Here is a 27,510-nt window from a genome sequence, read left to right as displayed (position 1 = left end):
CACAATGGTGCAGTCTGATTGGCTGGGAGGGCCGCAGTGAACGGTTGAACAGATGTGACATGATTCTGTGTGTCCATGAAAAGAGAGGTGGATACTCCATATCCTGTTCCATATTCCTAAGAATGACCATCAACCACACTCCTGTAAGCAATGTGTTGAGGCAACCACCTGGTGCGTCAGAGGGAGGGAAGGGCCTTCAGCATGTTGGTGAGATGGGACTGAATATTACACCTTCCGCACCCTCTCACATCTATCTCTATCTCTGCCCAATCTCTTTCTAGGTGTGTTTGTTTTGGTTTCAATCTCTGTGCTGCCACCCACTGTCTGCCAGAGGTGGAAGGTGTCAGTGTAAATTCTACAGTCATCTTCATCTTTTTCCCCTCAGGGCTCAGCAGCTCAAATATGGTCTGCCTCTGGCTGGATGGCTGGTTCTGTGCTGGATGACCATTCCGCTGTCAAGCTTGCTGACTGAATGGACATATTAATGCCTGATTGGCTGGTTGCCTGGATGGCTGGCTAGCTGACGTAGCATGCGTGTTTCCTTTTGACACATCCCATGGTGACTAACCCCTCCATGCGCCATATCTCTCAGACAAACCATAACAAAAGGAAGACCCTAGAGACTCACCAAACTCGGCATGGTACACACACAAGCACACACATGCACACACTCACAAGCACACACATGCACACAGGCGCATAGGCCTGCACCTCTTAAAGCTGTGTGAGTCTATTTAACAAGGCCCTAATGAGAATTAAGCTCTAAAATGGGTCACACATCACGTTGCATTTAGGTATTTAGTTTCCAGATTAACAATGTGGCAAACAGCACCACTGAAATTAGTTTTAAAGAAAAATATTAATTGTCCCTAAACGCCCTGAGTGGTACAGATTAGATGACATGACTGCAGAGTTACAGTGAAGCACACCAAGATGCTAAGAGCCACACTCAGTCCTTCAACCAGTGTGATCAAATGGGATTTATTTTCAGAATCATATGACCACTGCTGAACAGAGAGATGTATATCAACCACAACCAAAACATGTGATGACATTCCTTTATGTCTTTGGGATTTTGTGTAACATTGAAATTGCATTGTGATTTGAAGGCCAAATAATGTCAAAAAATGACTACATCTTTAAAACAACCACAGTACTGGTACACACAATTGAAAAAAAAAAAACTATTGACGAACACATTCTTCAATTTGTGACTTTTTTTGGATTGAGTGTTAAAGAAAACATCAACACAAAATGATCTTCCAACTTGTGACTTCATGCAGTGATCAGCACTGAACTAAACAAAAGGGCTGCTTTTTATCAAATGTAGGAGATATAATAGCTTCAAAATGTAGGCTATCAGCAACTGTGAGAGTATAATTAATAAACAAACTGAGAATGTGGCAAGATTGAACAAAAGATTACAGTAAATAATGTTAAATCAAACCTACCAAGTAAATTCTGTGTTACCAAAATAAATGCATAGTAGGTCAAAGCAGCATTCAAAGTTATAGTCTGCAACATAATTTTACAAAGTAATACATCAATTGTAGTCTAGTTTTATGTTAAATCCAAGACATATATCTCCGACAGATGTTTTTACTGCCTTTTAAAAAGTCAGATTTTTGTCAAATCTACGTATTTTTTTTCACTAGAGACCACGATTACCTGTGGTTAAAGTTACATTGAACATTGTGTTTAGCTAATATACGCAAATTGTTTAAATGATATTGGTCATGCATAACATTTTTTAAATTAAAAGAAGGATACAAAAGAAGGAAATCTATAATTTCTGTGTATCTTTCTCTCTTAAAATGGCTACAGTATATTTTGAACTCCCAGATCGAACACATAATGCAATCATAATCATTATCAGTTATGTCCAGTTCCGTTGAGCAAGTTTCAAATTCATACAGTGGTATGGCTGATTGTCGAGTAGATCTGAGGTCTAAAGACCAAATACTGACACATCGGCTCCACATCGGCTGGGTTGAAACCTAGAACAACTACATGGATCAGTCATTTGAAAGTATTTTAAAGCACTTGAGGCATATTTGATTTGTCTAACTCTTGGTCATTATGACCACTGATCTACAGGTTTTGGTGTGCTGGTCACAATCAAACAAGTGCACCTTAAGTATGCATGACCCATCTGAACAGCAACCAGTGGTGAACTTTCCAAAAGCCTGTGTGATGCAGCAATAAACAAAGGCAGGTCCATATTCCCTGACCCAACCGTGTCCTAAAGTAAACAAACTACTCTGATCATAAAGAATAGAAAGGTAAGACATAGTTACAGCTAGTGACATTTCTTAAACAGCTGTCATGAGTATGTTTCTTTAAAGTAATCCTTTGGCATCTTTCAACAAGAGCATCTGAATGTTTAGGATACTCATGGCTGAGTCTGCTTGATCATGAAATGTGAGCCAGTTACTTAGAATAATAATAATTTAAAAAAAGAATCCTGGTTGTTCATCCGTTGGTCGATCATAGACTATCAGCTGAAATGTGCTTCAAGCTATGAGTCAGACACATCAACAACAACAACAATATCATCACCCAGTCATGTTCCCGGTGGAAGCAGGAAACAGCTCCCTCATTCTCAGGAAGATCAAAGTCTGCAACTTCCTGTGGCCTACTTCCTCTCTGAGCTCTTAGCATTGCTGCCAACTGAACTTACTGGCTGCCTGGTACTACTTGCAGGCTATTCCCTGCAGTGTGGTTAACTGTGTCGATGCAGATACTATTTCTGCAACTGCAGAAAGAATCGTTGATGATTGTTCTGGTCAACAAATTGTCCATCTCAGGAGGTCACACACACTCAGAGCAGCGAGGAATCGTTTGTCCTTGCAGACAGGTACAGTACCAAGTCCCTGCTCTGGTGCCGTTTATAAGCTTCCCTTCTCTGCCACCAAGGACGCCTCTCACACCGTCCAACAGTAGCACTCACATGGTCATCAAGTATAGTATAAATATAAGTAGGTATTTTGAATGTCCGTTTCTGTTTCAGTAGGTCATCAAGACCTCTTCAATCTGTCTCTATTTCAGTAGGACATGCTGAGCATCTGCCCAGCCGCACTACTGTCACAATAAGGGCACTCTTCAGTGCCGTAGTAGGAACATGATGGTCGTGATGTCATCAAATAAGGACAATCGTACCACCGTCTCACAAGAATCATAGTTGGTCATGTTGTAGTCGTGGACAGACTTCTGTCCATAGTTTCTCTCTCCCAGATAACAAACAGGGTAGCACTACACACACCACCTGTTGTTGACATCATACTCCCGCACAACAACAACAATGCTCTATACAGCAACAACATACAGTACTCCCTTCAGCACATACATTTATGAATGTATGAGTAATGTTTGCAAAAGTTTGAGAGAAAGCACCAAAGGCTCCACATTTGACAGGCAGGTACACCAGATGATGGTAGTTATTCAGCTGATGCCACTGCTCCATCAGACACAGATGGAGATAAGGAAGTGCTACCTCATGCAGGGGCATGTCCAGACATTTTTGATAGGGGTGGCACCAGGGGTGGCCCGCCTCTGACTGGGCATATAGCCAATCATATATTGGGGTGGCCAATCAGATTTCAGGGGTGGCCCGTGCCACCCTAGGCCACTCCCTAAACACGCCACTGACCTCATGTTAACCACTTAAACCCTAAAAGGTTGCAAACACTGGTAGAGATTCATACACAGATACTAGATGCTGATAATTCTCCAGTGAAGCACTCTCTTCACAGCTACACAAACTCTTTACCTCTTCACACACTCAGAGCCTCACACACTCCTCTGAGAGACCAAAGTTGTTCAGATAAATAGCGTCTGCTCCCATGAGTCTGTTTTGCATTTAAACTTTTCCCATAATACTTTGCACACATACACTTCAGGCAGCAAGCTGATGAAGATGACAGCAGGACGTGGCACAGGAAACAAACTATGACAGATAACAGAACAGAACAGGGCAGAACAGATCCCCCCCCTCAATTATAAGTTTGTTGTTTTTGTTTTATAAAATTATGGTCAAGAACTGTAGACAGCAGGTCTGGACTGGGACTGAAAAACGGCCTGGGACTTTGAAACACAGACTGGCCCATGGCCGTGTATTATTATTATGTATATATTATTTTTTTTGCATTATGTTTGACCAGCCGTTCGGGAAATCTCCCGACTCTCCCGACGGCCAGTCCGACCCTGGTAGACAGGGTGCCTGAATAAAAGCCCTCATTTCTTTTCAGGGGAAAGTAAATCGAATTAATTCAGGATTTTGAAGATCCTTGTCTCCATTTACTCTATGTGAAATAAATAATTCAAAATATGTGCTTAAATGATTCATAGTGCACTTGAATGTCATAATAAATATACAACAAATGATTAGTGAAGGATGCCTGATAGTAGAAGAGTGCGCAAAAATGTAAACTGTGATTTCCAATATCAACATGGTCTCAATGTACATTGTATTTCAACTTAGTGACACACATTTTGCTTTGTTAAAGTGAAGTAAAGGGTCCACTCTATTGCTTGCTAACGATGTAAGCAAAAGATGTTAATAGTGAGACAAATAAATTGTTAAACCATTTTTTAACAACCCTTAAACAACTATAAATACGAATTGAGAAGAAGAGCACATACAGTACTGAAGACAGGAGCAGGCCAGAAAACACAATGCTTAAACCAGTTAAAAGAGCAGGGAAACTAAACAGCGGACTGTACCTTTAAACAGACCTCAAATTGCTCGGGAGTTTGACCGCTGAAAGGATGAATAAATAAATAAATAAATAGAACAGCTCTGTCCTTCATCCTCCTTTTTCTTTTAGTCATTAGCCGTCCTCAGATGTTGTAGAGGAGTCATGAAGAACCTTGCAGCATAGTGGTGAATGTAGACAGCACCCCATGCTGTCTGGAGGCTGTGCGGATTGCAAAGGTCAGGGGTCAGGGGTTGGCCTACTGGCCCGCCGCTCTAGCTCTGTGCTGATCCATCATGGCCCGCATGGCAGCTGGGGGCATGACTGGAGGCATGGCCGGAGTGAAAGGTCGCAGAGGGTACTGGGCATTTTTTCCGCCCATGAAAATGCACTGGAAGTATCTCTGGCCTGGAACACAGGAACATTGAAGTAAGACATGATTTGATGGATGGATGGATGGGTAGATGGACCAATGGGTGAATAGATGGATTTATGAAAGAATATGTGATCACAGTAAGTGACAGTCCGATATTATACTGGTGTCAAATCCATCTGTCTCACCTGGCTTCTTCTTCTCTGTAACTTGTTCATCAGCCTGAGGCTCTTCTAGGGAAAGAAACACAATACAGCATGGGATGCATGTGTGAAAGGGTAAGAGACAGAAAGAGGCAGGGAAGGATAGCATGAGGCAGAGAGAGAAAGAGAGAGATGGTGAGGGGAAGGAAGACAGAGGCAGGGAGAGCATTGGGACAGACAGGCAAGGGGAGTAGAGCGTGAGGGAAATGAAGAAGGACTGAAACAGTGTTAAAGAAGGGAACAAGAGAACTCCTCATAAGCCCAGAATTTTCATGTATTTATTCTCCTTCAAGCACAATGTGAGGGTGTAGCTCTGTCCTCTCCACCTCCACCCCCCCCCCCCCGCCCTCTCCTCCTCTTCCTCCTTGTCATCTCTCTTTCACCAGAGGAAGTTTGGAGTGTACCACCATTCACTCCCCGAAGGACTTCAGCCCTTTCAGAGAGACTACAATAGCATGGTGATGCTGCTGCCATTGGAGAGACTGTCTCTGAGGAGAACAGCAGACCAGAGAGACCAGCCTGGAGGGAGACCACCGCTGGGAGGATGGTGCTGGGAATATCAAAGAGCAAACCGTACAGGTGGGATGACCTTCACAGAATTCTGGGATGGATAAGAGCTGTCACAGAGTGGGGGAGGAAGATGGGAGGAAAAGGTTTCCTTATTAGAGAAAGAGAGAGCCGAGTGACAGAGAGCAGTGAGACAAATGGATAGAGAGAGGAAGAGAAAAAACTGAGAAAAGGAGAACAAAAGAGAGAAAAATTTGAAAATGAAAGTGAGAGAGAAAAGGGGAAAATTATAGTAAGAAAAAAAATGTGAAAGCTAGAGTGAGAGACATAATAGGAGAGGGAGCTGGACAGAAAGAGAGAAAGTGAGGAGAAAAGAGAAAAGGAGGTGTTGGTTGGTTCATTGAATCAAATATATTCAAATAAACTTAAAGGGTTTTGGTCCTCAGGGATGTAAACAAAACAGTTAATGGAAGTGTGAAATGTAAAGAGCAACACAAGACAAGCTCCTGGGTCCTAGAGCCTGCAAACTGTCTATACACTTTGCCACACACCACCCAGGGAGTGACTGGAGAAAGAGAAGGAGAGACAGAAGGATACAGAGAGTGAGAGAGAGTGAGAGAGACAAGGGAAAGATATAGGGAGTGTGTGTGTTGGGGGGGGGGGGGGGGGGGGGGGGCTGCAAGACCAGACTATGAAAACTCCACTGGTTTACTCAATAGAGCACTCTCCCAATGGCATCAATGTATGGTTATTGAAACAATCAACCTATCAATCCAGAAAGTGCTATTATTGTCATCAACTGAACATAATCTCTTCCTCCAATTACTAAATGCTGCCCAATGCGTAGTCTTTCTACCAATTGGATCAACACGTTTGGACGGTTTCTACGGTTGGATCAACCGTTGTTCCGTTTTTCCCACTAAATCCATTTCATTATCCTTTCTTAATTGATGTAATTGTTGTTATGCCTGCAGAGTGTGACCTGGTGAGCTGACCACAGGAGAATACCTTGTCACACGAATAGAAGCCAAAGATGATCTGGCCCTCTTCTCTATAAACAGCAAACATAAGATTGTAGGATAAACTTCATTATTTCATAGCCACATCATTGTTTGCATGATTAGCATGGAGCACTTGGAGTATGATGTTTCCTGCTGGTTTGGTATGATAGACCAAAACAGCTTGTGTACAGATATTGTGTGTCCCCCAGCATGGCGCTTTGGATAAACTGATAAATAAAAGGACAAATCTTCTTATGTACAGATCCAGTGTTAGCCACAGCACCACCATGTGGTGAGTTTGGTGAGGAACTTCCTATGGGTCAAGGAAACTATGAAAGGCTAACAGGACCTGCCATGGCTGCATCAGGGTGGCTCCAATATCTTTGACCTGAGGTTCATAAACCTGGGTGATTGCCAATCACATTCTATGATTTGATCTTGTAGATCAATGCGACCTACTCGTATTGTCATTCATTCCTAGCCACGTCTCAGCTTTGATTAAGCCTTTCCTCAGCCCTCATTCTCTCCACTCTCTCAGTCACAGTGTGCAACAGTATAGACTGCTGTGTATCTAACCGCATCACAGCCCTGCCTGGCTGTACCCCAGAGAGCCCCTGGCTTATCTGGGCTGCAGGCCTCCACATAAGATACTCACTGGCTTTAGCCGACTGTGCGACATCTGAGGAGAGAGGAGAACAGAGACGGGCGATGAGACGTGGCTGACGAGAGAGAGATCCAAGGATGGAGGTGACCATGACGACACACGGCTTACTCACCTTTACTCTCCTTCACAGGCTTCTTCTCTGTCTTCTCAGCTTTGGCTGAAAGAAGAAAGAAAGAGCGGGGGGGGGAAGAGAAGAGAAGGAAAAGAGAAAGAAGAACAAAAAAAGACAGGGATAAAAGAACAGCAAAAAGGAAAAGATAGACAGATTATGACCTGCCATTGAAGCTTCATTGAGTTTTCGTTCATAATATCTGGTGCGTTCTCCCCTTGCTTTAACACAGCATGACACATCCTATAATTGCAGTTTCTCCATGCAGAAACATCTCCTCCAATCACGCTGGGATTGTGAGTGATCTCATACTAATGCACTGTCAATTGTGTTCTGAGAAATGGAACAATATTAACGACAGTCAGAGTGCAAACCTCTGGAACGCTTTTAAAAAACCTGATTGGGGATGTCGAGTAAACACAGAGAAATGTCTGCCTTGGATCTGTCTGGAACAATGTGGTCTGACACCTCCAATTTCCTGTTGTCAGGCTGAGTTTGCTATTTGATAAGTACAAGGACGATAACTATGCCTGGCAGGTAATCAGACAACTGCTGTTATAGTGTACTGTAGCACACTGGGAAGCTCTGGCAGAACCAGAAGGCATATTCCATCTGGAGGGCTTCTGAGGAGGATACTTTCAAGAATACACAATGCAATACGAAGAATTTAAAAAGATTAACACAATATTCCAAACTGTTAATCCACAAACACGTTAAACAAGAGCATTAATCCCAAAACAAGAACCAGATTTTTTTTTTCTTTGGTGGTGGTTGTTTTCTGTTTACGTACAAGCTTGAGCAGGCGGTTGTGTCTTAGCTGCAGTAGGTCTGGTTGTGACTGAAAGATAAAGAGACAGAAAAGACATTGCATTACCAATACCACGAGAGCCATTCTAAACCCCAGAGTGAAAAACATCAATAACTATTTTCAAAAGATGATCAAGAAGCCAAGATAATTACGTGAGCCAAACATTCAATAGTGGACTTGTAAAGAAGTCAATCATGTACTGTAGTTCTATTCCCAGTCTCTGTGTTTAATAGGACAAAAATAGCATGAAAAAAGGAGACTCCTGCTGCAAAACTTTATTGTTCCCTTCATCCACATTGGCTTCAGGAAATCAATTAATCTGATAAATTTATTTTCAAGGTTTATTGATCTTCTGTCTCCCCCGGTCACACCTACATACCTTCACATTTCAATATATATTCCCCCCCCTTTTCTTCGTCCATCATCTTCATTAGTAATAGAGGTGCTGGTGTTTTGCTTGGAACAGCATGTGTAACAGTATGAAATAGATTCCACTCATCCAAACTCCTGGTGTGTCAATGGCATAGCTGTGTAGATTAGTTTCACTGAGAGGTGCTATGTCACGCTCATAAATCAGAGGATTCCAGATGTTTGATTAGGGAAAGGGTGAGGCTAAGGGATGAAGCCTCACTAATGGTCAATTCCTATGACACTAAAGATTCTCTAAAGTACACTTTGGCTACAAACAGCAGTACTAAAACCTGTCCATAGTACAGCCACATACAGTACACCCTATCCAAAATTGTACATTATGTGCCATCTAAACAAATAAAGAATGTTACGCCTACTCGAGGCTTGAGGGTAGAATTGACTGCCTTCTACCCACCCTACCATCAAGACCACCCTGCCTCTGCATGCTTTGCTGGAACTGCAAAGGGGGCTGGCCTCTCTCATCCCCCTCTAGAGGAATCGTGAGCTCTTCTGGGTCCACCATGTAAACAGGGATTATACAGGTGAGGAGAGGGTGGGAAAAGCTAAGTCGCTAGTTTGTTTACTATATATATATATATATTCATACTGTACATATTCATTGCATATGCGACCACTGTAATGTTAGTGGAACAGCTTTCTGGTTTTGGAACTGAACTTAAACTGAAAAGTGTGCTTCTGGAATCTGTGGAATACTATGTTGAAAGAGAGACAGAAAGGCTAGGCATCGAGAGAGAGAGAAAGAGACAGAGAGAGACAGAGAGAGTTAGAGAGAGAGAGAGAGAGAGAGAGAGAGAGAGAGAGAGAGAGAGAGAGAGAGAGAGAGAGAGAGAGAGAGAGAGAGAGAGAGAGAGAGAGGGAGAGAGAGAGAGAGAGAGATGGATGGATATTTGAGTGACAGGGACAGTGCATCATGATCTAGCCTAGAGATGGATGTATGACACACTGACATACAGCACCGGTTCAAGTTAAACCAAAGTTAAAACCTAAGATTGAAAGAAGTTGTGTTGAGCACACAAACAGAAAGTTCTGCACACTGTAATTCTGTGGAAGCTCATATCTGGCAATGGAACAATATATTCAGTTATTACGTCAAATGTTATGCTCATACAATCAAAGCCTTTGTGAAGTCAGCCCTGCCAACTTCAGAGAGCTGTCATTATCGACATAGTTTCACTCCTCAGCAAAGCCGTGTCTCTGTGTTGATGTTTGGTTTAATTTCAGGCCTCAGTCAGTAGAGTGTATTGTTTGTTGTTGATGTTGTTGCTGCCAGTGTTGTTGTTGTTTTTCTACAGCATTAGTCAGTAAATCACCCATCCGCTCTACCCTGACATGCATCATAGACCCCTCGCTGGAGAGAGGGAGAGATAAGGAGAGTAAAAGAAGTAAAAGAAGAAATGAAAGAGAGGACAGAGAGAGACAGTAAGACACATAGAAAGGGAGAGAGAGAGACAGTAAGACACAGAAAGGGAGAGAGAGAGACACAGAGTGACAGATAGACTGAGAGACTGAGAGAGATGGATGCAGAGAGAGACAGAGAGATAAAGACAGAGAAAAAACAGAAAGAGAAAAAGAAAGACAGACACAGAAAGAGAGAGAGAGAAAGAGAGACAGAGAGACAGAGAGAAAGAAAGAAAGAGAGTGACCTATTGAGGCGAGCCTTTTCTACTACTCCAGATATAGAGCATGACAAATCAGGAGAGGAGGATGGAAGGAGCAGAGGAGAGGAGGAGGGGGGGTGAGGAGTGGAGCATGTGCTTGGGTCAAATACGCCACTGTGTCTCAGCCTCTGACCTACACACATGGACACCCAGAGGGTTGGAACTCAGGGTAAAAGTCTCCTCACATTATCTTTAGAATCACCACACTGGCAAAGTTCTCAGACTGTAGCGCCTTCATAGAGTTAAAAATAGCTTCAACTCATCATTAGGATCCTCCCCACCCTGAATATGGAAGTATTCATTGATGCAATACTCTGTTACCATACTGTACCTTTCTTGTCTGCTACTTTTGGTTTCTCTTTAGCTGAAAAAAGTTTCATTAGTCTCACATTGTTTGCATTTGTAGTCAACACTGGATGAAAAATAGTGGAAATGTAAGGTTTGACAAATAACTGTTTGATGATATAACATGTTGATGCATGTTAATATATAAATAACAGAATAATGGTCATTTGTTCCACTAAAGCAATCAATTCTACAGTACACCCTTGGAAGGACATATGTGTCTTTGTCTGTTTACCTTGATCAGTTGATTTGGCTGGCTTCTCTTCTTTCACCATAGAAACTGAGAGGAGAACAGAACAAAGAGGATGTACTGTCTCTGACTGAGGAAAGAAAATTCACTAGACATATTCAGACTTCAGAAATATTCAGACAAGCCTTCACCTTTCTTTGGCTTCTGGCTACAGAAAACAAAAGTTCTTCATTTCGATAACTGATTAGTAGGCCTGCAGTAAGTGTCAGTAAGTGCAGTGTAAAACAGTCAGCCCAGTGGTGGTACAGGATGATGCAACCAACACAGTGGCATACCTTTCTGCTCAGTAGAGGTTTTTGTTTTGGTCTTGGAGACAGCAACGTCTGAGACAAAAAATAACAAGATCCCCCCCCTTAACTTAGTTGCAAATCTGACAGGCCTTAATTAGGAAATAGACAGAAAAGTAATGATTGATAGGATGGATAGCATTGGATAGCACCATTCCATGCTATATGTTGTAAAATTATAATTTTGCTGACTTATAGTTAAGTTATGAATGGTTGTAACGTTATGTCTCATAACTCTTTCATTACTCTCTTGACTCCACTTCACTTGCTCAGTATCTGTGTCTGACTGCTTGCATGATCTCAGGTTGTTTGATGTTTGCCTTTTCTTTGTGGCAACAGCCATTTGTCTGGGAAGTTGTTTACACACTGACTTTAAGAGGATAAATTGCATTTCAAGCACAGACAGCATAACATTTCAATCATGTCAGAGGCTGTACCTGAAGCTTTCTTGGGAGCTGTAGTTTTGACTTTTTCTTTGGCGACAACAGCCTCTGTAAAAATGTAAGAACACAACCTTACACAAACAACAACCCTTGAACACTCAGGTCTTTCTGAAGACATATCTAAGGACTGGGGTTTTGCACCTTTCTCTACGACTGCTGGTTTGCTCTTTTCTTTGGTCTCCGCAGGTCCTAGAACAGCAAACCCGGAAAGAAAAAGTTAAAGAACATGAAACTGTCATGTAATGTTCTGGCTTTTTGGCACTTGTTGCAACACCTGGTGACAAAGATAGGTACATCTACTTCAAAGGACATAATATATGTCAAGTTGATTTACTTGTGTACACATTATTCAACATGTACTGTTCAATTTGACTTGTGCTTCAAGACTTTATACCTTTCATCAAACCAGAGTTTGAAAGCAGCTATCAATATGATTTTGTTTAGGTTTCATAGTCACATGGTCCTTCTTTAGAAGTATTATGAGGCAACACAAAGAAAAGGGAGTCAGGTGGCTGAGCGGTTAGGTTGCCGGTTTGATTCTGTCCGTGCATAATGACGTTGTGTCCTTGGGCAAGGCACTTCACCCTACTTACCTCGGGGGAATGTTCCTTTACTTACTGTAAGTCGCTCTGGATAAGAGTGTCTGCTAAATGACTAAATGTGAATGTAAATGTAAATAAAATCTAGTCATCTACAACACACATCACTACATCAATGTTTCCTCTGTCCATCAGCACAGGCATTCAGAAGTGATTCCACATGAGTGCTTACCCGGCTCTGCAGGTGCGGCCCTGGCCTTGTCCTTAGCCGCTGGAATGAGTTATGAGTTGTGATCAGGGCAGAGCAACAGAGAGAAAGAGAGTGTGTGAGAGAGGCATGCCAAGAAAGGGGGGAGTCAAATAGATACTAATACAAATGTACTGGTGTTGGAGAGTCACTTGATCAGTTGATGTTGAACTCAGGGTGCCAAACAGTTACCTTTCTTTGTAGCCGCAGCCTTCGGCTTCTCTGCAGAAACTTCTTGTTCTACAAAGAAGAGCATGTCAGCTGCTGCCTGATTTCAGAAGCACACCACTCAGGAGGACAGAGGACATGGATGAACAGTGTGGTACCAGACAGGAGGACTGTCTAACTGCTCAATGTATGTGTGTAATGTCAAGCACAGCAAACTGATTGCTTAGCTCTGTCTTGGTGGTTATATACTGAACAAGAACTTATGTTTGTCTTTAACAGAAATTCGAATTACCTTCAGCTTTAGTCACAGGAACTGGCGCTTTCGTTGGGGCTGGGGCTGAGTCTGGGGCTGAGTCTGGGGTTGGGGCTGGGGCAAGGACAGGGGCTCGGGCAGGGGCTTCAGCCTCAGTCTCAGGAGCAGGAGCCAGTGGCTGAGGAGGATCAGAGAACTGGAAGGGCTGCATGGGAGGAGCTTGCTGGACAGGATGTGATCCTGGAGACAATGAGTTGAGTTGTTATGCATTACGGATATCAGAAGTGTGCATACCACTCGCTACCTCGGCACATTTGTTAACACAATGTTTTAAACGATAGACCTGATCAGTTGTTCTGAAACTTGACATGACAAGGATGAGCGGGGGAGCAAGTGCAGGTGAGGGGCGGAGCCACAGGGGGATTACGTAACACGGCTGAACAAAGAAGCCTACTAGCAGACACATCTGCTCACTTAAGCTGCAGGGCACCAATCACACACAGGACAGGTGCTTTGCAAATACTTGTTTGGAAAAGGTATGTAAAGTAATTACTGCAAGTGAGCATTTTGTGCTCTTCAGCTAATGCATCTGAGATACTGTGAAAGGAGGTGTTGCAGACAAACAGATTGGGTTGGATTATTGAAACCCCCTATACATGGAAATAAGCCCTGCGAGTTAGAGTTTTGTGTATTTGGTTGAGGACGAGCACACATTAGCAGAGTCTACGGTTCGTCTGTTTATATAGGTCCTGCAGTCCATCAAGTTAGGAGATATGGAGTCCAAGATCCCCCCCCACCTACCTCTGACACACACACACACACGCTCTATCTCAGCACAAAGGACGTGACAGCAAACAGACACAACTACAGGTCTATACACGAGTGTGATCTGAAAGACTACAACCAACAACCTGTACGGACAACAACAGAACTCAAAGCAACACACACAATGAAATGAAAATTCAGCTTGGGAGCACAAAACAAAAACATTCTTGTTAACAGATTATCTGATAAATACTGTAGATCATTGGCCTACTCATCACCCGGACGGAGAACAAACAGCAACATACACAGTGTTAATGTTAGCCAGCGAAGAGGCCACTGTTCTGTGGAGTTCAGGGAGTTAGGAGATTAAGTACCTGTCATGGCTGCCGGGGGTGGGTATGGAGTATCTGTGACTATGTGATGCACTGGAAGATAAACGTCACATTGAACATATTCTCATTTAAAGATACAGTCACACAGTAGGCCTCTCTCTCAGGTAGAGATACAGTCACACATTAGTTTGATTGTCTCAGAAATGTAATGGAAATGTTGGTCATATGCATAGATGTATGTGTATGAAATCTATAATCTTCTATGTTCATTGGTAAGAGACAGGAAGGCAAGATAATTAAGTTGAGTTCAAAGGAATGTGAGGTGCTGATGGCTCTGTGGGCAGCTTGCCCTGGGGGATGGGTGAAGCATTTTATATGGCCTTCTGTCCTCTGGTTACTGTAAGGGGTCAATGAGACAGTTGCTCTGAACTTTGGCTAGAAGGACTGTGTCCTGTTTCATTGTTTGTGTTAATTAAAAGTATTGTTTGAAGATGGTCACACAAAGGACAGTTGACCATTTGACTGGTCAACTCCTGTGGCTTTATTATCTACTGCTCTGGAGAGAGCTGTGACATCAAAGAACTTTGGGACACACCGGAGATGTATTGTTTCAAACTGTCACTAAGTTGAGTTAGCCAATCACAGAGTTTGCTACATTGATTGATTGACCATATAGAATGCCATTTGATCTTAAGTGTATATAAGGCAGTGCATGTGTGCTGGCTGATCATCACTCTTGCGAACGATTTGTGGCTAGCACACCCTTCGCCGAGACGGATCACAAAGTACTTTGTTTAAATCATATGTAATTGTATAGTCTAATAAATTGTATTAAAACCATATCCCTTGACTATTCAGATCTACACAGTGCCACTCGAATTCTTCCTTAACAGGAACATACACATTCATTAAAGAGAATGAATGAGTAGTTGCTGTTGTTGTGGTAGCTGCTGCCGTAGTACTCACCATACCATCCAGGGGGCGCTGGGTAGTAAACAGGCGTAGGTCGACAAGGAGCAGCTGTAAAACCCAGGCATTGATGTGGTTATTGTGTGTGTGCGCATGTGCGTGGATGTGTGTGTTTGTGTTGTGTACTATACCTTCCGATGGAGAAGCTGTCACATCTTCTGCGGGTTCAACCTCAGCTGAAAGAAAAATAAGGAAAACATCAGTTTTGTCTGTTTTGGGCATGAGGCACAAGGAGCTGGTCACAGCCCTGATGATCTGGTGCTGAAGTACCTTTCTTTGTGGCCTTGGGTTTCAGTTCCCTCCTACGGACAACTGTTGGTTCTGAGGCAGAAAGAGAGGGAGAGAGAGAGAGGGGGAGAGAGAGAGAGACAGGGGGGAGAGAGAGAATGACTATAACACACAGCGTGACTATGACTTACTGTGCATGGACCATTGCATTGTTCAATGGTTTATTTAATGACACCAGAGTGAGATAAAGAAAGAGAACGTGAAAGAGATAGAATCCCAGTTACCTCTCTTCTTGACTATCTCCTCCGTGTCAAGTCTCCTCATGAACATGTCTGTGTTAAAGACCGGGGAGGGAAATGAAGTCACCAAGATTCAACTGTGTTCATTGTTGGCTCCACTGCTTGTTATCTATTTGCCTCATCCCCAAGTCATCCTACCTCTCTTCCTCGTCTTCACCTCTTTCTGCCTCATTACCTCGCGCTCTGTGATGGGGGAACGACAGGGAGAAAGAACACACTGTCATGGTCACCTTTTCGATGAGAGTAGAACTTCTCATTTTTACTGTACAAAGTTGGGGTATTAGAGTGTACAAAAGCAGAGAACTTGAGAGTGTTAACAATGTGTTCCAAAGATGAGTTATTCAGTACCTTTCCTGGTTCTCACAACAGGAGCCTTCTTGGGAGCTTCGACTGAAATGAAGAGAGAAGATTGTGACACAGCGGAACTAGCTTCAGATCAAAGCAGCAGCTGTCAGCCACACCGAGGCAGGACAGCTTTGTGACAACAGCCCCAGGAGCTGTGTGGAAAATGTTTTCAATATAACTTTTTATGATCATTTAAATATAACTTATTTCTGTCATTTTGAAACACCTTTGGCTAAATCTGTGCTTTGCCCAACTCCAAAGAACCTGCAATGGAAAATGACCTCAGGGAAATGCATTTCTACCTCAGAGAAACATGTACATTTATGGAAAGGGCTGCTTCATCTCTCTGACGGTGAACAGACACCTGAAGATGCATGATAGAGGAGCATCCAGGATCCTCAGAAAGAGAGATGTACAGATGAAGAGACCGCTCCGACAGTGAGAGACGTCCGTCTGCCTGTATGTCTCTCTGTATCTATCTTTCTATCTATAGTCTTCAGTTGAGGCCTATTCAACAGGCAGTGAATTAGGGAGTCATGCGGGGGGACGTTAGACTTGAATCACATAACTGCAGTACTTTTACATTATGATGATGGTTGTTAGTTTGAATGAAAACACCTTGTTCACATCATTTCATTACCTTTCATCTTCTTTTTCTTGAGATGTTCTGCAATGATAGTTGTAGGAGTTGTAAAAGTATTATACACAATAGTAGAAACAGGTGTGTGTGTGTGTGTGAGAGGGGGCGAGGGACAGGTCCTACTCTGGTCTAGTCAGGCCATAAGGCTGGGGCTCTGAGTGAGGCCAGTGATCCTTTAGATGGCGCCAGACTGGCACATTTTCACTAACTGAATGATGTCAGTTCTCTACAACCAGTGATCCGTCCACAGGACAGGAAGTGATACCTTTTGGCTCCACAGGTTTAACTGCCTCTTCAGTTTCTGGTGCCAAACATGTGCAAACTGTAACACATAACAAGACAATAAAAGAGTGTATTTTCAGTGAGTTTGGAGCGTTGGTGAAAACAACAAGATACAGGACATTTACTGTAACAAATGATTACTAACCCTACATTTGAACTCTACCAATGTGCAGCTCATGTTACCAGCACACACTGACACTTGCTACAGTCCTCTATGGTGGATTACCTACTAAATGTATTGTTCATCAGTAGGCTTGCATTGGAACAAGAATGTACAGCAGATGACTCAACACTGGGGAGGTTACTTAGGACTGAATAATGTGTAAAGCATGGTATATCATTTTCTGATACATAATCCCTCTCCGTTTGTTTTGTTTTGTTTTCATCTCTCTCTTTCATTCTTGCCTGTGGGTTCAGTCTTGGCTGCAGGTGCCATCTCTTCAGGCTTGTCTGTTGGTATGACAACATTCTCATCTTCCTCCTCCTCTTCTTCCTTATCCTGTATTTCTTCTTCTATGGTCTCTGAATCCGTGGTAACCGTTGATTGAGTAAGCAGTAAATCTACAAGTGCACACATGTTGAGTTCACCCTACTGTCCAAACCAGCGTCAACTTGTTTTTTCACGGTACTATTGTTTTTTATTTAGTTTACTCATACTTGTCTAAAACATGTGATTGTTTATTAATTAAGCAAATTAATTAAGAATATTTTGAGTGGTTTTTTCACCTTCACTGTGCACTGCTTTCCCCTCAATGTCTTCAATCTTCCCCTCGATATCTACAATCTTTTCATCGATTTCCACAATCTTCCCCTCAATGTCTTCTATCTTCTGCTCTAAGTCTTCTATCCTGTCGTCCACAGCGATCTCACTGGACTCTGGACATGGCACAGATCAAGCCTCTTCATAATAATCTAGCTTCAGTCTAATAAGCTAAGTATTCAATACAATATTTTTTCATTTCTGTATTAGATGTTTTGTCTGACTTGGGTAATTATAATGGAGAGATTCTACAAACGTTGGACAATTGTCAATGAAATGAAAATGTGTGTGTTTGAAATGGGAATAGAAATCAAGTAGTTAGCATTAAAATATAAAAATAGACCTCAGGAGAGTATGTGAAATGTTCGCCACTCTACCTGTCAGAGGTAAGGTTAGGTCATCTTCTTCATCGTCATCATCATCATTGTCATCTTCATCATCCACATCCTCATCGTTGTCAGGAGAGGTGCTGATTACGGTGTCTGATTGGATTTCATCATCTTCCTCATCCTCGTCATCATCTTGGTCAGTTTCCACCATCTCCTCACCGAGGTCTTCTTTTTCGTTGGTCAGATCCAGACTGAGAACTTCATCATCGTCACCATCATCCTCATCTGAAATGTCTTGGATGTCACCAATAGCTGCAGCCTCTGATGCCTCTTGTGGTTTTTCATCATCATCGCCATCATCCTCAGCAATAGCATCACCACTGTCAAGGATACCACTGTCCTCACTGTCTGCATCGCTAACTTTGTCATCTTCATCATCATCATCATCATCATCTGTGTCATCTGAGCTAACATCAGCTACACTGTCAACAGGTGATGAGTCTGTAATATCTTCATTATCATCATCAGTTACAGAGGAAGCTAAAGGCGTCTCATTTTCCGATTCAGTTGAAAGGACATCCTCTTCATCATCTTCCTCATCCACATTATCATCCTCAGGTTCTGCAGCCATGGCGTCATCACAGGAAGAAACAACTGCCCCTTCATGTGTTGTGTCAGCTTCCTCAACATCATCATCATCATCACCATCATCTTCTTCAGAAGGGACTGTGGTAGCGATGGAGTCCACGTCAGCGATGACATCATCACCAGCGTCAACACCCTCTTCCTCCCCATCATCCTCCTCTCCATCAACCGGAGTATCGTCTGTTTCAGTATCAGCAGCATCCCTGACAGTAGGGCCCTCCTCCTCTTCCTCATCGTCATCAGAAGAAACAGCCGGCTCCCCAGCGTCCTCTTCATCATCTTCATCAGAAGAAGCAGCTGGCGCCCCAGCATCCTCTTCTTCATCGTCATCAGAAGAAGCAGCCGGCTCCCCAGCATCCTCTTCTTCATCGTCATCAGAAGAAACAGCCGGCTCCCCAGCGTCCTCTTCATCATCTTCATCGTCTCCTTCAGAAACACCTGGAGCTGCGACCCCTTCAGCAGACTTCTCCTCCACCTCCTTCTCTTCCTCTCCAGGTGCAGTTGCAGCTGCCTCATCATCTTCCTCATCATCATCTTCCTCATTGGCAACAGCAGCTGCAGGGGCAGGAGATTCTTCAACAGCCTCGTCCTCCTCTTCCTGCGTTGCTTCAGTTACATCACCGGCTGTTGCTTCGGTCTCGTCATCTTCGTCTTCATCGTCATCGTCATCAGCAGGAGCTTCTTCAACAGCCTCTTCCTCCTCCTCCTCCACTTCCCCCACGGCAACTGCCTCTGCCTTGTCTCCTTCATCATCATCTTCCTCAACAGCAGCTGCATCGGCAGGAGATTCTTCAACATCCTCTTCCTCCTCCTCTTCATCAGTCACTTCTCCTGCTGCTCCTGCTTCTGCCTCTTCATCATCATCCTCCTCATCGGCAACAGCAGCTGCAGGGGCAGGCGATTCTTCAACAGCCTCTCCTGCTTCCCTCACCTCGTCCTGTTTGTCATCATCGTCGGCCTCGGCCTCGGCAGCAGCAGTTCCTTCAGCAGGCTCTTCCTCCTTCTCTCCTCCTTCCTCCTCCGCCTCCTCTTCCTCTTTTTCTGCAGCCACTTTGTCATCTGCTGCGGCGGCAACGGCCTCCTCTTCCTCTTCAGCTGCTTCATTGGCTGCAGAGGCATGTTCTTCCTCCTCCTCCTCCTCTTCATCCTCTTCAGCCGCCCCGTCAACTGCTGCAACATCTGCCACATCCTCATCTTCCTCATCTTGGTCAATGACAGCATCCACAGATGGAGCCTCTTCCTCTGGTGTAGCTTCGTCATCATCGTCGTCGTCATTGCCGGCAGCGACAGCAGGAGATTCCTCTTCGTCTTCCCCATCGTCATCATCATCATCATCTGCTTCTGCAGGTGCCTCCTCTCCTCCCTCCTCTCCTTCCTCCTCAACCTCCACATCATCAGAATCAGCAGCTGCCTCCTCTTCTTCAGCCTCATCAGCCTCTTCCTCTGCATCAGCAGCTGCAGAATCATCTTCATCCTCGCTGTCATCGTCATCTGCTTCTGCCGTGGCTGCTTCCTCCTCCTCCTCCTCCTCCTCCTCATCCTCCTCCTCCTCCTCCTCTTCCTCCTCCTCTTCCTCCTCATCCTCTTCCTCCTCTTCTTCTGCCTCCTCTGCCTCAGCCTCTGCCTCATCAGAATCTGTCCCCAGCTCCTCTTCCACTGCTTCCTCTTCCTCCTCTAACACTTCAGTCTTTGGTGGCTCCATCCCTACAACTGTAGTATAACAATGTGTAAGACATTGGGACCCAAGAGAGACGTTAATGTCTCACATACATGTGATACACTGAGAGTGAGTGAAAATAAGATCTCATTAAAATATAAGAGACACAAACCTTTCTTTCGGGCCGGAAGGAAATCTCCTGTGATTGGAGGAATGGCAAGACCCCAAACATTGAAATTAGATTTGTTGCAGAATTATTGAAAGTGTGACCACCACATCACATGGCTAGCTTAATGATGTACAGATCTGTTAGTAAGGTGTAAGTAGCAATGTAACAAGCTGTGACAATACAAAAAATATCATGCACATTTGCAAGAGAAACAAAAGATGATTTATTTTGTGGTGCGCATAGACATCGACAATGTTGATGTGCAAACAAGGACCAGAACACCAATAGTTTTACTGTATGTTGTGACTCGATTTAATAACATGTACTGAAAAAGCATAGTACCTTCTTCCTCCTCACCCTCCTCGTCCTCGTACCACCCTATGTCTTTGGAATGATCATACACATCATCAACATTTTGAGTGTGCTTACCTGGCAACTGATAAGGCAACTGATATGAAATACTGTTCTCTGATTGGTTCAGAGACACTTAGACTTGATAAGTGTCACATGAAAACATAACTTCCAGTATGAGAGCGAGGCTTGACTATGCGGAGCGCTGGGACGCTGTCCGCGATGCTCATTGCCAACCTTGATACGAAAAACAAGTATTCAAATGGTATATAGGCCTACGGACCCGACTCATAAGAACATAACACATGGCTAAAGCTCTGCAAAGACAAATGCATGCTGCACTGCAGCAGCTTACACAAATAAAGTTGTCTCACATCTTATTGAATTGAGTTGATTTATTTTGGGGTAAACACATTTGTGGGTGCTGGAGCACCCCTATATCCTGCGGTTCTGTGTATGTGTTTGGTGGTTGTTGCCATGCAGAAAGAGACATTTCCAAACATTGCCAAGACACAGATAATGCTTTGCTGCAGTATTGTGGCATGTTTCAAAGAAGCCAAGCCCCGAGATGCCTGCCTTCACACAACAGTTAAAATGATCTTGAAACAGAACAATCTAATTCGGTCTATACTACAGACATCTTCACGAGTGATCACTAGCGACCTGCAGTTTCACCAGTTGAGCTCTACAGCCAGGGCTATGCAGTGCAACCCCACAGTGACCTGTGGCTCTGTGTCTTTCCAGGAAGCTTTAAAGGGATTGTACCCCTTTGTGGTCATGCAACGCAAAACTCAAACCAACACATCACCTTAAATCTGCATCATTAACATCAATGATTTAATTATAGAAGATGACAGCTGTGACATAATAGATGACATGTAGTACATAACAAAATAAAAATGATTGCAGGAATACAAACCTTTTTTCCGCACTGCATATAGGTTACCTAAAATGCAGAGAGGTGAAATGTGATAGGTTAAAGGTGAAACAAGAAGTACACAGCTTGGGTTCCGTCCCGAGAATGAGTGTTGGTGTGTGTGTGCATACATACTCTCTTCATCTTCGGGAGCTACCAGGTTGGATGCGAAGGTCAGCAGCATGTTAAGCCAACCAGTGGATTCCACCACGGCCTTGTTGACCACCTTCATGGGGTCTGTGCTGAGCTGGTGGAGACTACCTGGAGGGGGGGGGGGATTACATAGAGCCAGTATAGCAGTATAGTAGACAGATCTGTGTCCAGAAAACTGCTCATGAATCATTTGTTGCTCTTCATTCTTCATTCTCATTCTACACAAATTAAACATGTATCAAACAAATAAACGTTTCAATTACTAAATTAAGAAAGCACAGAAGTCCATGATTCAAATGTACTGTTCCCATGCCAGTACATGAAACACGGAGATTCATTCTGATAGGTCAAAGCTGCTCGTGTGCTGAGTGGCTGTCTGGCGTTCAGACCATACCATGTGACTTTACACCTCTGGTGGGGTTCCAGGCCGTCTGCATTGCAGTCAGACTGGGCCGTTTCCCAGATCATCACAACACACATGGGGGAACATCCCCTGAGGTCTAGCAGGCCAACAAACAACAACACAGCTGACCCGGAACACAACCTTGTACTTTGCCATTCTTCTCGCAGGCAGAAACAGGAAACAGGAAAAGGAAACAGGGAAACATGCTACAAGACCATCTCAAATTGCTCCAATAGTCTGATCTCTTCCTGGGTCCCTCCCATCCTTCTTTGCCCTCCTCTCTTCATCTCTTCCTGGATATTTGGTACATTTTCCGGATAGGGATGAAGTGGTATAGTGATCAAGGGGAGGGCAACAGGAGTGGGACCCTTGTAAGTATGCTACTAGGATAAGGTTACAATAACCTGGGGTTGTGTGAATCTAACATCCTGATGATTAGTAATACAACGACCTAATGTTAAGTCGCTCTTTGCGTATGGAAAGGATGCACATGTACAGCTCAAGTGAATGTTGCAGATCACAGGTTAAAGACATGCAGGGGCTAGTGTCTGACACAGTCATCTGTCTGTGACCTGAGGTCAGAGGTTGCAGTGTAAGAAGCAGAAGACGGTGACTTGCTTGCCTCTAGACCTGCCTCCATCTTTCAGAGCTTTTCTGACAGCAGGTGGGGGTGCACCTGGGGGTGGGGGGGGGGCACGAGGTGAGAGACAGATAGTAAGCAAAGGGGCACAGATAAATAAGAGAGAGAGAGAGAGAGAGAGAGAGACCATGATAGAGGGAGCAGCATGCTGGGTTGTATGTCATTGACGGTAGTGATTGTGTGATGGAAAGGGGGGAGTGAAAAGTGGGCACGGAGAGAGATGCAGTGGGGTGAGAAAGAGAGTGGGGGGCAAAGAGAGACAGAGAGAGCGGGAGTAAGAGGGCAGGAGAGAGACACATGGCAGGGAGAGAGACTGTGATCAAACCAGCTTACCACCACCAGTGACCATGACACAGTTAACTCAGGATGGGACAGGAGATATGAGGGTTATAACATACACATTAATAACATTGGAACATGATATATGTCACAACAATATCAACACATACTGCATCAACATAGACACAGGCAGGAAAAATGTAAATAGGACATGGCAACTAACTTTAGAGACCTTTTCCAAACACATCATGTAAGCCTTGAGGTTTGAAAGTAAAGTAAAGAAACATCCAATCATAAAGACCCTCTGAATCATTCCACTCCAGTCACAAGTCTTGGCTCAAGTTTGAATGACACAGCAGTCTTCCCAAACAGAGTGCCACAGCAGTCTTCTTGAACAGCCATGATTACCAATACTGCCACACCATATTAAAGACCTGTCAGATCATAAAACAGTGAAGCTTAAAGGCCTGTATTGTTGGATTCAGTTGCAGTTTCAGCACCTTTTTAAAAGGTTCTCTCCCCCAGGGCTGACCATCAGTATACGGTGTGGACACAATCAATATGTATCCAACTACTGAGTTAGTAGGGCTTATCTGCACCACACAGCATCCAACGCCTGTCCCTACTGGGATAATACATTGCAGCTGAGCTGAGCATGGACCTGAGATTGGACATGGGACTGTAGTGTATCTGGCCTGGACACAGAGTATACACTGAAGCCTCATGTCACTGATGTTGGCCAGAGAGAGCAGGGTGGTTTGAGAGATGAGAAGAGAGAAGGATTCAGGCTTTAGGCAGCCTGAAATGGGGAGGCAAGATCTTAGCTTTAATGTCAGATGCAAACGTTATAGGCCTATACTGTATAGTAATGGCATTACTCTATCTCACTCCTGTCAAACAATAATAACAGCTGCTTTTGAGAATGCTCAATCATCTGGACTGTGTCACTGACACTTCCCACTTCAGCCAATCGATGTCCAGTAAGAGACCAGCCCCCATTGTCCCATAGGTCACTTCAGATAAGCTGGCTGCCAGGACGCAACATCCATTCTCCTCGACTAATTCTGGTAGAGAACTTCCAGTATCTGCTGTTCTAAAACTCCCATACGTTCTGTCCCACGTTTCTGTTGAGACCGCTGATAATGCCCTTTGTGAGACACAATTAGACCTGACAATTAAAAACAAACATGACATCTCAAGTGGGGGATGTAATCTATCTAGTTTCAGTATATCAACATTTCAAGAGCCTCAGTCTCAGTGCGACTGAAGCATAAAGAATGACTACATGCAGGCGTGGTGTAGGCTGTGCAGGTCAGTCATGTGGAATTACCTGAAAGGCTCTTGTAGTCAGCCAGGTCTAACATGATCACAGCCACAAAGGACCAGGTGATGATGAGGGCCAGAACCAGGATCCAAGCCATAGGCGAGCTGAAGGTCGTGTAGAGGTCATCCGTCATAGTCCTCTTAGAGCTGCGTGCAGAGGTTGAGGCCGCCTCTCCGCCCCTGCTCTCAATAACCATGGTGGTGGTGGAGGAACGCACTATGACACATGGTTACAGGAAAGGTTGGTTGCCATAGAGACATGGTTGCTGGACAGGTTGTTCGCCATAAAGACACAATTACAGGACAGGTTCGTCGCCATCGAGATGCGGTTACAGGACAGGTTGGTCACCATGGAGACACGGTTAAATTACATACATGTCGCCATAGAGACACAATTATAAGACAGTTGGTTGCCATAGAAACACAGTTACAGGAAAGATTGGGCATCATGGAGATATGGTTAGTTGACAGGTTGACAGGTTAAGAATAATACTCTGTGGTTCTGTTTTTAGCTCAGTAAGTTAAGGCAGGGTTAGAGGACTGGCTTGTGCGCTGAGGCAAGACCTATGGGCTTTAGCTCAGTGTGTTAAGGGTTGTGAAACTTTGTTAAACATATGCTTTAGCTCAGTGGGTTGAGACCAATTATGTGCCTCGTGGCCAAAGGTTTGATCCTGGGTTTGTTTTCTCAGACAGGATGTCATAAGAGAGAGGGGGTCAGAGAACACAGACATGATTGCAGAGTCCTAGTGGACAAGTTCAAGTGGGTGCATATTAGTACTAGTCAAATGCACACAAACATGTGAATACGTGCATGTATGGGCTTGAGAATTATTTTGTGTGAGTGAGCATGTTGCATTTCTGAAACCGGGTGTTCATAGCTTGTAGGTTTATGAAACTGTGTGAGTATGTGTCTCTGTATGTGTCTGTGTACGTGTGTGTGACCTGCTGTGGTTTTCGACCACCTGCTGTGTCTCATCATCCCTGCTGGCCACCAGCGGTATTGCACACTTAAATAGCCCTGCCGACTCAGGTGGTTCTGCTGCTGAATGTCTCACTTCCTCTCACCCTCACACAACATAAACAATAATAAAACAGTTCAGTCATCACAATGTGTAACATTGCAGACATTCCTCCTTGCAGACATTCCGAAAGCTCATCTCTGGCCATATTTATTTATTTATTCAACTGTCAGTCAGTGGAGTTAGGGTTTTGTTTAGATATACCCTACTTTATTTTACTGACACAGTAAAATATTACTTACCAAACAACTACTTCTAAATTGTAAACTTCCATTAAATGTATTTAAAGATTATAACCAGTTCTTCAGCTATCAGTACACCTCTATGAACCCTGTATTCATGCTGGGTAATTAAGAGTTAACTCTTGTTCAGAGAGACCAGTCGGAACAGTCTCTTGTGCTGTCAATGACAATTAATTCCACAACAGCACCATGTTAAGAACTCTATAATCACTTTGATCATGCGAATGATCACGTTACCTCATCCTGTTCTTTTAAGATTAGAATTCCATCAGGCCCTTACTAGGTACAGCAGTAGTGTCTGCCTTGGTACACCCTAATCTTCACCGGCACTTTGTCAAGTCTGATAATGACAAGTAGTTTTAATTCACAATATCCAAAAGCCTTATAGTGTTGAAGTTTCAGAACCAGGGAGCAGAGTTGAAAACCAGTGAGACTGCAAAGCAGATTTTGTGTGTTTCTGTGTTTGTGTATGTGTGTGTTTGTGCGTGTGTTTGTGAGTGAGGAGATCATCCCCCTCAGAAACCTGCAGCGTTGTTGACGTCACTTGCATGGGTCTCAAGGCTGCCCAGCTAATAGCCAATATGCTACATGATAGCCAGTATTTTTAGAAGCCTTCAGTCAGGACATTCCTTTCACCGAGCAGAACACAGTCCCTGAGAATCTAACATGCTATACATTTAAGTCAAACTAAATCCTGAATGTAAGTTACCAAAGAATAAGGAAAAATATAAATACATACTTAGTGGTGTGTAGATACTGTACCTTCGACTGCCAGAGTCATGGTGCTCACAAAAAACAAAACGTTAAATCCACAATGTAGTTAATCCTTCCGAAACGTGGAAGCAAAGTTGCCGTGAGCATAAATATGTAGCTCCTGCACACCACAAGCGTGTGATGATCCTGTAATTTAAGTCCAGATTGAGACTATTGGTCTAGAGGATGCTTCTGAGATAGGAACTGGACCCAGCCCCCTTACATGGAAGCATGGGAGAGCACCACAGACACACCACCTGCTGCACGTCCTCTCAGGACTCCAGGGCCCGATCACTGACCAGGTCCACAGGGAGTGGGCGTTAGGGCGGGGCGAGACAGAGGAGGCAAGATCCGCAATCCAGAGTCCGATTGTTGCAGAGAGATAAAAGATCAAACTAAGGCTAGCAGGTTTCCCGTGGTGGTGCTGGGTGTAGCTGGGTCAGGAAATCTGCAGGGGGGGAGGTGGGAGGGGGGAAGGTGGTAGCGGGACGTCAAGGTAACCTTAGCCTTGTCAGCTCTGTTCTGTAGCCCTGGTCGCCTGTACAGTTCCTGGCCAGGCCTGGGTTATTATTAGAGGTGCTTTACCAGCTGCATACTGCCTCGCCTTTTTAGGACAGGGGCGTAACCCTCCAACACAGACACACACACATTCTCCCAAGTACCCCTGTCAAACATCCCTACCACCCCCCGGTCCCAGAGCAGCGCTGTCATCGAGAGAGGGGGCAAGAGAGGGGGCATCACAAACATACACAAGCACATAATCCTCAGTCCAGGGACCTTTCAGCTATCTCTTCGCTCGGCTCTTCCTCTCTCTCTCCCCCTCTGGTGGTCATGGGAACAACCAAAGACAAAGACATAATCTTACATTTACATAGATACATTCAAACTTATATAAGCATTCACACCTACACTCACACACTGTTCAGCTGCTGTACTAACCTGGCATTGTGTGAACACTCTCTTCATTAGTTGAAGTTCCCCACTGTTCTGACTGTCCTCCATACAGATCCCCCCTATCTGTCTGACTGTC

General features: G+C 44.0%; 1 protein-coding gene across 11 annotated transcripts; it reads right to left on the bottom strand.

Moving 5' to 3' along the window:
* Window positions 1-4,131: 4,131 nt before the first annotated feature.
* trdn (triadin) lies at window positions 4,132-26,955 on the bottom strand. 11 transcript variants are annotated; one of them, XM_047035397.1, is made up of 31 exons: window positions 26,467-26,947; window positions 24,474-24,683; window positions 22,847-22,900; window positions 21,804-21,929; window positions 21,672-21,698; window positions 20,405-20,431; window positions 17,979-20,285; window positions 17,568-17,717; window positions 17,247-17,402; window positions 16,825-16,881; window positions 16,560-16,586; window positions 15,923-15,964; window positions 15,713-15,757; window positions 15,560-15,607; window positions 15,318-15,368; window positions 15,179-15,223; window positions 15,045-15,098; window positions 14,121-14,171; window positions 13,021-13,221; window positions 12,753-12,800; window positions 12,546-12,584; window positions 11,916-11,963; window positions 11,769-11,822; window positions 11,320-11,367; window positions 11,030-11,074; window positions 10,781-10,813; window positions 8,342-8,389; window positions 7,555-7,599; window positions 7,434-7,457; window positions 5,256-5,300; window positions 4,142-5,102 (listed from the first exon to the last, which is right to left on the bottom strand). In XM_047035397.1, coding segments are annotated over exons 1-31 (4,305 nt in total). In that variant the 5' UTR covers window positions 26,468-26,947; the 3' UTR covers window positions 4,142-4,953. The 11 variants fall into 11 exon arrangements, with proteins under 11 accessions (XP_046891361.1, XP_046891362.1, XP_046891363.1 ...); XM_047035396.1 differs by having other exon boundaries at window positions 26,490-26,941; XM_047035405.1 differs by lacking the exon at window positions 17,568-17,717 and having other exon boundaries at window positions 4,132-5,102; window positions 26,490-26,955.
* Between the last annotated feature and the right edge of the window lie 555 nt (window positions 26,956-27,510).

This window comes from Hypomesus transpacificus, chromosome 15 (assembly GCF_021917145.1).
Source record: "Hypomesus transpacificus isolate Combined female chromosome 15, fHypTra1, whole genome shotgun sequence".
Taxonomy (NCBI): domain Eukaryota; kingdom Metazoa; phylum Chordata; class Actinopteri; order Osmeriformes; family Osmeridae; genus Hypomesus; species Hypomesus transpacificus.
The sequence above is the reverse complement of the archived record's forward strand: the minus strand, read 5'-3'. Positions and strand labels throughout refer to the sequence as shown.